The sequence below is a fragment of the Macrotis lagotis genome, chromosome X (genome assembly GCF_037893015.1).
Source record: "Macrotis lagotis isolate mMagLag1 chromosome X, bilby.v1.9.chrom.fasta, whole genome shotgun sequence".
NCBI classification, from domain to species: domain Eukaryota; kingdom Metazoa; phylum Chordata; class Mammalia; order Peramelemorphia; family Peramelidae; genus Macrotis; species Macrotis lagotis.
In genome coordinates this window covers 530,780,075-530,791,392 of record NC_133666.1, presented here as the reverse complement: position 1 = coordinate 530,791,392, position 11,318 = coordinate 530,780,075, and the positions used below count along the sequence as shown (strand labels likewise).

General features: G+C 43.0%; 1 protein-coding gene across 3 annotated transcripts in view; it reads left to right on the top strand.

Moving 5' to 3' along the window:
• Positions 1-1,318: 1,318 nt before the first annotated feature.
• Positions 1,319-11,318, top strand: part of CDYL (chromodomain Y like) — a 165,409-nt gene continuing 155,409 nt past the window's right edge. Inside the window, exon 1 of one of the 3 annotated variants that reach the window (XM_074208492.1) lies at positions 1,319-1,418. In XM_074208492.1, the coding sequence (XP_074064593.1) occupies positions 1,395-1,418 (24 nt within the window). In that variant the 5' untranslated portion in view covers positions 1,319-1,394. Of the gene's footprint in view, positions 1,419-1,873; positions 10,206-11,318 lie in introns of those variants that run through there. The other 2 variants (XM_074208490.1, XM_074208488.1) reach the window with 2 other exon arrangements.

The window sequence follows — 11,318 nt, the reverse complement described above, 5'->3', positions numbered from 1 at the left end:
ACCCGCTCCCGGAGGGCGACGTGTAAACTTGGTGGCCCGGGCTCCCGGGCTCCCGGGCTCCCGGGCTGGGGGCGGGGCCGGGCCGGGCGCCCCCGTCCTCCACCTGCCTCGCTGCCCTCCTCCGCGTCCACCTGACTTTCCTGCCGCGACTTCGGTGAAGTTTGGACTCGGGGCAGGGCGGAGCGTGGAGGAGTCGGGGCCATTCTGCGGGGGCAGAGCACGCGGGCTGCGCAGAGGGGGCTCGCGGCTGCTGCTCCCGGGCCCCCGGGCCCCGGGGGGCGGCGGGGAGGACCCCGGCCCCGGCCGCTCCCCTCCGCCGCTTCCCGCCAGCTTCCCGGGGGCGGGCGGCGGCGGGCGCCCGTGCCCTCGATGCCGCCCCGGCGCCCTCGATGCCGCCCCGGCGCCGTTCCCTCCCAAGGACCCAGTCCTGCCCCGCACGGAGCATGCCCAGTCTGGCTGCGGGCGCCACATGGAGCTTCGGCGGCCGGTCCGTGTCGCTCCGGGTTTTGGGAGCCGCCGGAGGCGGGGCGTGGGGAGAGCGGCGGGTTCGACCCTGCCACCGGGCACGGCAGGGCCGGGAGAGGGCGCGGGCCCGGCCCCCCCCCCCCCGGAGCCCCCGCCGCCCTCCGGGCCGGGGCGGGGGGCGCCCCCCGAAGTTCTGGGCCCCCCGGGGCCCCCGCGCCGCCTCCGCTTCCGAGCCTCCCCACTTGGCCTCCGGGCCCCGGCGCCGTGTCTCCTCCTGCCCCCCCCCCCCGGCGGAGGGGAGCCCCCTGGCGGGCGGGAGCCGCAGCCCGCGCGGCCCCGGGGCTCCTCCCCTTCCGCGCCCGGCCCGGCGCCCCCCCCCCCCGCCCCGCCCCGCCCCCCGCTCTTGCCCCCTCCCCCTCCCTCGCGGCGGCCCGAAAACCCGGAGAAGCGGAATCCCGCTCCCGCTCCGCCCTGGCTCGGCGGGCGCACTGGGCATGCTCAGTAGCCGGGGCAGGGTTTTTTTTTTTGGCCGAAGTAGGAAGCTTCTTGCACTCCACCGGAGAGGGGGAGCCGCGGAGCCGCCGCCACCGTGCAGCAGCGGCGGAGCGCAGCGCAGCGGCCGCGCCACACTCGGCCCCGCGGCGGGAGCGATGAGCCCGAGCCGCAGCCGGGCCGCCGGGGACTGAGGGCGCCCGGGGGCGCGGAGGGCGCGTTGCGCAGCTGCTCCTGCGCAGCGCCCAGCGGCGCCGCCGCCGCCGGCCCCGCACCGGCAGCGGCAGCGGAGTGCGAGCGGCGGGTCCTGAGCTCCGGGCCGGCGGCGGGACGCGGAGGCCGCGCAGGGACCCAACTGAAACAAAGTGCCGGCCCGGCGGCGGCCCCTCCTCTGCCCCCGGCCCCGGCCCCCGTCCCCTCCCGGCCGCCCGCCCGCCATGGCTTCCGAGGAGCTCTACGAGGTACCTACCCTCCCCCACCCCGCGGCCCCCGCCCCTCCCCCGCGGCCCGGCCGGAGCCGCGGGGGAGACCCCCGGGGCCGCACGCGCGCGCCGCCCCGCGCCGGGGGGGGGGGGGGGCCCAGGCCGGGAATTTAAATGGGGGGCCCCCGGGGCGCGGCGGCGGCGGGCTGACAGCCGCCCCGCGCCGCCGGGGAAACCGAGGCAGGCGGCGGCCCGGGGGCCCGGCGGGTGGGCGCCGCCGAGGAAAACTTTTGTGCGCTTGGCGGCGAGCGGGCGAGGGCGGCCTCCCCCGGGCCCGGGCGTGCCGGGCCCGGAGCCGCGGCTGGGGGGGGCCCGGGAGAAAGTTCCCCGCGCGCCCGGCCGAGCGAGGCCCCGGGCCCCGAGGAGCCGCCCCGGCCCCGGCCCCGGCCCCGCCGCACTTCTGGGGCTCCCCGCGGGCAGCAGGACAGCGGGGCGAGCAGGATTTTAACGGAAAGCAAAGCGGCGTTAAAGTGCAGAAAGTAGCACCAAGAGCAGGAGGGCCGCCGGGGAAGTCGAATTTGGAAGCCTCGAAGCATCTCTGAGCCTTGAGGTCCTAGGGAATGGCCCGAGCTCCGAAGCCCGCTGGAGCCTCCCGCTCTGCTTCCACTCACTTCTTGATTTTAGAGATAACGGCTTACGCTTTCTTTAATTTTGGTGTGATGGTGCTTCGGGAGACCTCGTACTAGTTCTGTTATTCTTCTGTTTCAAGTTCCTTAGTTATCCAGGAACCACTTTTCCCACAGTAATTGGATTAACGATCCATAGTTAGAAGAACTTGCATCTCCTATAAATGATTTTTCCAAATCGACGGTCTAAAATATGTTCACTCGTATATTAATAGAGCTGAAGTAGCTTCATCTCATGCCCCAGTCTTCTTTTCTAAAGTTAGGCATTCCTTTTATACTTTTATCAGGTTTACTGCTGTTTCTGAAGTAACGGGTATGTTTGTCTTTCGTGAATAGAAATAGAACGTCCAGATCAAGCAATATAGTGGTTCGATTGTAGCCTGTGTTTTGGGGACATCACTTAGAATGTTTTCATCCAGTTTGGTGAAGTACTCAATTTCTAGAGTGACGTGAACAAACTCAAAGGGAGGGTAACCATAGTGGTAAAAGGTCTTGAAATGGTATCGCTCTTAGGAGGGATGGTAGAGGAAATGGGGATGTGTTAAGTAATGATAACTAACATTTATGAAGTGGCTTCAGATTTGCAAGGTACTTTACATATGTTATTTCACTTAGTCCTCCACACTAAAGTACTGGCGGTGTTTAAGTGATTCGTTCAATGTCTGAAACAAAACTCAAACCTAGATCTTTTTGAAGTGTATCATTTTAACTATGATACCAACTTACTGACATGATAGCTGTCTTCAAATATTTGGACGGTTGTTAGATAAAAGTCAATGCATTTTTTGTTTTCCAGTTAGCTTAAAAGTAGTTAGAATTTGTATGGAGATAAATTTCAGCTTCATGTAAGGAACTTCTAACAATTAGAGCTGTCCAACAATGGAACTTGTTCTTTCCTTAAAAGTAGTGAGCTTTTCCTCAGGACATGTTCAACCAGGAGCCAGATGACCTGGGGTTGTCTCTGGGGTTCTGGAAAAAAATTTGTGCAGCGATTGCTAGGGAGACTGGAAGGTTCCCTTCAACTTTGAATCTATTAGGAACCCTCATGTCCCTCGATTGCTTTAAAAATAACCACTCAATCTCCCTTCTCCCCCTGAATGAAAGTCACCAACCTTAAAATTCCATGTCATACAAGAAGAAATTTGTCCATTAAATTTAAAAAAGATCCTTGAGAAGTTCAAAATTAATATTTTAGGGGACAGGGTACTTGAGATAGCCCACTTGATAAACGTTCATTTTAATGATTGTTCTATTGTGAAAAAAATTGGGAAAAGTTCACCAGATAAGTTCAGAATGAAAATAAAATTTAAGAATGAAGTATTCTATCTCTAGTTTATAAAAATGAAAGGAAAGTAAAAGTGTAAGATGAAAAATTATGGGAGAATGAGATTTTTTTAAAGAAAAAGAATGAAAACTTAAGTGCCATTTAAATCTTCATTCACTTTGGGGAGAAAAGTTCCCATCTTTTCTCCCCACAGAAGATATCCTTTACCAAGAATTGGAGCACAATACTATTTCAAGATTTTTATCCGTAGTTCAAATGTAAGTCACTAAGATTGGAAGATCCTGGGTCTCTGGATAATCTGCATGTTAACCAAGCAGTACCTGCATCTCTTCTGAGATTTGTATAGTTGAGATTATTTAAAGAAAAGCAGAAAGCTGCTGGTGCCTTGGTGACCTGGTATTGATGGTGAGGCAATAAAGCCAAACAAGTGTTATTCTTTGCTTTTGGAAATTATTATTGAAATGCTTTATGGGTCCCCTAATTTTAAATGCTTTTCTGTTTTATGAATTGTTGGAGATACCATGGGAAAATTCTTCATATGTAGTTTTTTTCCTGATGCCAATGCATATTTTCCTTAAATTTATAGAAATGTTTTACTTGATTTACTTTTATTCTTTGTAATCATCTTTGGACAGTTTGCATTAAAATATTTTTCCTTTTAAGAAGCTAAAATTATTGAGATTGCTTGTTTTGATTCTAATTTTGTCAAAACTAGTTTCTTTTTTAATTAATTAATTTTGCCAGGCAACCAGGGTTGATTGGCTTGCCCAAGGCCCCACAGCTAGGTAATATTAAGTGTCTGAGGTCAAATTTGAACTCGGGTACTCCTGACTCCAGGAACTGTTGCTCTATCCACTGGGCCACCTAGCCGTCCCCAAACTAGGTTTAACTGAGTTCTGTTTTTCATTACTGACATAGGACATTGCAAGTTTTTTGATACACCTAACTTGTTCACTGATTAGTGGTTTAAAATATTTATTGGAATACGGAAGTAATCCATGATTTAACATGTATGTGATTAGGAGAAGTTGGGAGTCTTAAATTCTAATCACTGCTCTATTCCTTGTTAACTGTGACCTTTACTCTCTTAACTTTATTTTCTTTCTATGGTTTATGTGAAGTGGAAGGATTGGACTTGGGTTATCTTTTTACCTCTTCAGTTGTAAAATTTAGAAGTTTCTTATGAGAAAAAAACATGCAAACCACTACTGCTGTTGTTTTTTAGCACTTGCATTTATGAAGAAACAGAAGCAAAGGTTAATTGATTTGCCTAAGAGCACTGCTAGTCTTTCTTTCTACTGTTTTACTAACCACATTGACCCATGTTGAACAGTAAAGAATTGGCTTCTATGAACCTTGAAAATGCAAAGTAGCAATTGCTCCAAAGGGATTAGTCTTTCCTTGTGGTGCCCTCGAGTGTTTGTACTTCACTTTTCTGTTAGAACTCTAGCTTCTGCTTACCTCTTGATCCCAGTTCTTTTGACCCTAATCAATAGAGAGACGGAGTCAAAAAGGATGATTAGAGAGATCAGAAGTCTTCTAAGCATCTCTGCATTTACTTTTGCTATTATTATCACCCATAATTGGAACAGTGAACTGTATTTTTGTAAATAAAATAAATTTTTATTTACAGGTATGACTTCTTCGGTTGGCGATATTTTCCTCCTCTTAGTCCTTTCTGCCATAGTCTTTCTTCATAAACCCATCCTTATCTACTCTCCTTGTTTTAGTAGCCACAATTGGGAATAACTTAAGAAGGGTCGTTTCCAGCCAGTTCTCTTCTTCCTACTTTTTCCACTTCTGTATTGCTACTTGTATATATGCAGGACGTTATATTTTGTTAATATTTCATTCTTAAAATAGGTTAAATTGGGTGCTCAAATCTTTCCTTCTTGAAGTTCCTTAGCTTAAATTAAGTAAACTTTTCTTGTTTCTTGTGCCATTGAAATTCTGTTAGTTCTTAGGTATATGCAATTGCAGAACCAATTTCAGCTTCTTTCCACCTTTCACAACCAAGTGCTGCTGTTTTTTTCTTTTAGAAGAAAAAAAATTAACGTTTTTAGAAAAACGTTTATGCTGCTACCATCTTAAGCCAGGTTCAGTACTTCACACCTGACTTGTTACAGCAGCCTACTAGACTGGCTGGTCTGCTACCTGTTCCTAATGCCTTCTTTCTTCCATTCTCTTTAGAAGTACTACAGTAATCTTTTCCAAATGTAACTTTCTTACTGTCACTACTTTTTATCAAATCTGAAATGTAACCTGACTTTCAAGACTCCTACCTAGTTCCTCTCACATTACTATAATTCTTAGTATTCCTGAACTCTACATTAATACTTGATTAACTTTGAATCCCATACCTTGGATTGTGAGATAAACTGAAGTTTTTAAGTCAACAGAATAAAAGACTTATTAATGACTTATTTATTATTAATGACTTATTTATTATAGTATCAAGTGAATTTTTTAAGAACAGTTTTTACATAAAAAATAATGCAGCTAATCAGCATAATTCATGCTTCCTTAATTTGGCTTAACATGAGCCATTTAAAAAAATTTCTCTTAGAAATTTTAAATTTTCTAATTGGTCCAAATTAATCATTATTTCCACACCCTTCTACTTCATGTCTTTGTTATATAAGCTATTTCTTCCACTGGACATATGTTCCCCATTCCTAACCAGCCTAAAAACTATTTGGCCTTACAGGACATCTTAACTTTTCTTTTTTTTTTTCCCATTAAATGCCATCCTTCCAATTGCTAGAGATACAAAGACAAGAATAGAAATAGTTCCTGCCCTCGAGGAACTTGGATTCTACCAGAGTTGATATTCTGCCCAATAAATGTTCCATCTCCAACAGAAGCCTTCTTTGCCCCCAAAGAGGTATATAACTAGGTTAACAGAAGGAATTAAAAAAAAAACACACACATCGCTAACGTCTAACCAGATGTCTTGTTTCACATCTTAAGCTTCCACTCCAAGAGTAGGAAGGCTTACTTCATCAATTCATTCAAGTCATGATTAGTTGCTATGTTGGTCATAGTTCTGAATATTTGATTTCCCTTGTAATCTATGTATTTTATTTTGTTCATTTAAAAACACTCTGAGGTGGGGCTCATGGATTTCACCAGACTATTAAAAGAAGAGGAGGGAGTGGTCTAAAACCCAAGAACTTTCTCAGCCCCCAACCCCCAACTAACTCTTGGCTAGACACTAAATCAATCAATGACTTTATTTCTTAAAACAATCTTTGATCTGTTTCTATTCCTTGTGGGACTATTTTAATCTCAGATTATTATTTCTTTTAATGTGATTCTAAATACAATAAGAATTACTTTGTTTTTTAGTAGCTTAGTCAAAAACCCTAGGTGTGTTCATGAAAGAAAATTCAGTTTCTAAATTTGTTAGAATTTGGTATGTAATTTTAGAAAGTTAAAGATTCTAATGATAGCATCTATAAGATCCCTTAAAGGCATAGCAAAATTAGCACATTGCCCCACCAGGCAGGCTAATAGCTTATCCCATTGAATTGTTTAAAAGTTAATATTTTTTTTATTGCATATCCATCTCTGAGTATATTCCTACCACTCTCCCTACCCAGTGAGCCATCCTTTTACAACTCATTGTCAGAATATGATAAAGCATTCCAATATTCCAATATTTCATGGAGATAGTCCCTTAGCCTCCCCACCCCCACCCAACCTCAGCAGTGAAGGGAGTGAAATACATTTTTTCAGCTCTCCTAGGCCAAATTTTTTGGTCATTAACATATCCAAACTTCAATTTCCCTTTAATTTTTTCCATTTACATTATTTTACTCATTGGGTATTGTTTTCCTAGATTTGTTTACTTGACTGAATTAGTTGATCTCCTTTGTTTTTTTGAATTCATAATCATTTTTTAAAAGAGTAGGATAATGATTTGTACCTTCATATACAACAATTTTTTAGCTATTCCCTAGGAGCGAGTAGTTGATTTCCATTTCTTTGTAGCCTTCCATTTCCTCTCACGGCTTATTAAAGGATTGGGGTCTGGAACAATGAACTCTTCCTAAAGACTTCCTTCATATTAAAGGGTTTAAAGGCTTTAAATTAGAACTTTCCAGGTGTCTGAACTTTTTCCATGAGTAACTTTGCTTGGTTTCTACTCCATGTTTTTGGGCTTATTCGCACGGTGGGAGCTTAATAAATGTTTATTGAATTAAATTGCCACAAAAAAAAGTGTGGCTGTGAATATATTTGTATAACTGAGGCTATTCTTTATTGGATCTTGGTAGTTTATGTTCCTTATTAGGATTTCTAGTGCAAAAGGATATGGGTATTTATCTCTTTCAGCATAATTGATTTACACATGGTATAAATAGTTTACTCATTTGTAAAATGGGGATCATAATAGCACCCACCTCAGGATTTTTGTGAGGATTAAATCAGATAATATCTGTAAAATAAATAGCTCAGAATCTGGGACATAGTAAGTGGTGAGCCAATGGACAGTTTCAATGACAGTATATTAGCATGCCTTTTTTGCAGCCTTTCAACCATTTCTATGCTTGCTAGTTATTGGGGTTTGAGATAAAACCATGTTATTTATTACTTGAATTAATGAAAAACATTTGAAAGTTGTTTATGTGCTAAACAAAGCTAGGAAAACTCTTTAAGATTTGATAGGGAAGTTGAGAGGGAGGAATATGGCATGACCCCAAGGTTCTTAAAGCATTGGCCGGGCTGATGGCAACAAAGTCCAGGGGTCTGATAAGAACAGATAAGAACATGAAAGTCCATTGATCTTTAAGACTCATCATCTTATCAGAATTTCAGTTGGTGAAAACCCACTATTAGTGGATTCCTCATAGGACTCTTTCCTGGTAGAGGAAATAGAGGTGGCATCCCTCTTCAATTACATTTGGACATCTCATCAATTATCTCTTTCTTAAATATGGTTATCTAGCTTAACCTCCTAACTGCAGTCTCACATTTCTAGCTGACCATTGGACATGTCAAACTGCATGTTTCATACAAAGACATTTAAAAGTCAACCTGTATTTATCACTTCCACTCTCCCCAATCCTTAGCCCTTTCTTCTTAATTTCCCCTTCACTGTCCAGGGTACCACCATCCTCCCAGTTACCTAGACTTGAAACCTAACTATCATCCTAGGACATCCTTCATGTCCAATCTGTTGCCAAGTCCTGATGACCTCACCTTCACAACATTTCATGCCTCCACTTTTCCTTTGATACTGCCATCACCTCTGAACTCTTGCTAGCCTTCTCTTGCCCTAAGTCACTCCCCACTCTTTTCCATCCTCCACTTAACAAATTTGTCTTCCTTAAGAGGAGGTATAACTCCTTCTTTCCCTTTGCTCCAGTTGTGTAAACTCCAGTGACTCATGATTACCTTCAAGATTAAACAGAAAATCCTCTTAAGTGAAGCCCTTAATAACCTGGTCCCTTAACTTCCCTTACAGTCTTCTTTGACTTTATTTCACTCCCATGTGTACTGTTATCCAGTAATACTGGCCTTTGTTGTTTCTCAAAGAGTACAGGCATTAAAAAATTTTTTTTAATAACTCCAAACATTTTCCCCCCCCAGTTCCATGGCAGCAAGCAATCTGATATAGGTTGTAAATGTGCAATCACATTTAACGTGTTTCCATATTAATCATGTTGTGAAAGAAGAATTAGAACTAAGGGGGAAAACGTGAGAAAGGAAATAAAAACCAAAGAAATTTTCAAAAGTGAACTTAGTGTAGTTTGCTTTGCATTTAGAATCCATAAATTTTCTCTGAATATGGATGGCATTTTCCTTAATAAGTCTCAGGAGAGTACAGGCATTTTCACTTACTTTCTCTCTTGCCAGGAATTTTACCCCTTATCTCTGCTTCCTGGCTTCTCTGACTTCCTTCAAGATGCAGGTAAAATCCCACCCTCTCTAAAAACCTTTTCCCAAATCCTTTTGTTACTGAGACTCTTCCTTTTATTGATCTTTTTTTTCTTAATTTACCCTTGCTTATACATAGTTGACCGTCAGTTTCTTGAGTAGGACCTATCTTTTGCCTTTCTTTGTTAACCCAGTAAATAGGTACTTAAAAGACCTAATGTTTTCCTAGTCATCCAAAGAATGATCGCCCATGTTCACCTGTTACCTGGCAGGTTGGTTGAAGATAAATGAGTCTGGCCTATGTCTCTTGGGAAGAGGACAATTGAGTCCCAGGGTCAGGTTGAAATAGGGTCCTGAGTTTCCTCTCCTGAAGGAGGGGAAAAGGGCGATTTGAAGTAAAGTTGGGGGAAAGGTTTCCTGCTTTTTTGGTTCCCACTTGGCAGCAGTCTTATTTTCATAATGACTGACAATTAATGCTTTTGAGAACTGTTCATATTTTTTTAAGCACTTAGCATCTAGGGAAATGAATGAAGCATTTATTAAATGCTTACTATATGAAAAGCAATGTGCATAAATTCTGTGTATAAAAATAAAAAAGCAGAGAAAGATCTGCTCTCAAGGAGCTCATACTCTAATGGGAGGAAACAGGAAGGATCTCAGCTGTAAATCAGATAGATGGACTTAAAAGGTACTATATAGCAAAGCACAGAGTAATATCTTTTAATGTCATTTCTACAGATCTATTCATCAATTCTTTCTGTTATTTAACAGCATCAATGACTGATGCAAAAACTTTGTTTTCTTGCTCTTCAGTAGTTATTGCTGTACCATCTTCAGGAGCATTTGCCAGCACTACCACTTCACAGAGGTTGATTTTCAGGAAGATGGCAGCAGACTCTGTCCTGGAAGCACAATCATTTCCAAAACACTTGAATTCACTGGCCGGTCTCCAATGGCATCTGAAAGGAGATGATGGTCAGAATTGAAATTGGGATTTAAAATGACTGTCATATGTTATATTTTTATATTATGCAAAAGATAGGTGCTACAAAAATTTTTTGCCAAAATACAATTTCTCTGTCTTAGCTGCATTGATTTTGTTTGTGCAAAAGAATTTTTATTTCATATCGGAACTATTTATCTCATCTTTTGTATCTCTTTTTCTTGCTTGGTTACAAAAATTCCCTTCCTATGATCTTGAAAAGTACATTCTCTCTTTTTCCTTTACTTTTTCCTTACTTTTTTTTTTCTTGCATTGTAATTAGAAGAGCTCTGGGAAAAGGAACCAGTGCAGATAAAATGACATATGTTATATAGTATTCCTAAAAAATATGAACTTTTTTTCTTGCAAAATATAATTATGGTATTAGTAGCTTTTCCTTTCTTCGAAGTGAATAGACATTCTTTGCTACTCTGAGAATCTTCTTTAACTTCAAAAGTATACATGAAGTGTGACATTTTAGATCCCAAATGGCATTAATGGTTCCTCCAGACCAACAGAGTTGAGACTCTCCATATTGATTTTTTTTCTTCACCTCAGGCAACTAAGAGACTCTTGCCGTCACATAACTTTAGTAGTAATTTTTTTTTTGTCTATCCTCCTCATCTTAATCCTAAGATGGTGCTTAATTAATATATGTTGATTGAATAGAATTAAGTTAATTTTTAAAAGTTCCATAAAAATTTGTGGCTGAGTTGGAGAAAAGGAATTATTTCTGAACTGATGATAATGGAAAGGATCATCAAATGTTCTGCAAAGTTTTTTCTTTTGTCTTTTTATCTTTTTTGCCCATAGATTTCCATTTGTTTCATAGAAAAGACTTTTTAGAATTCTTGCAAGTTTTTAGTGTCTGCTGTGAAAATACTGATCAACTTTTTATTTACTATTTTTAAAAGAATACAATGAAAAATATTTGACCTAGTTCTATTGTCTTGGTCTCTTATGTATGCACTTTCTTAACTTTTCAAATAGTTTGTTGTGTTTTTAAAGTCTTGAAGCTTTAATTAATCCATCAGGCCTTTGTTAAGACACTAACCAAAACCCAGTTTGAATAAGAAGTATTCTAATGTAGTGTTTAAACTTTTTCC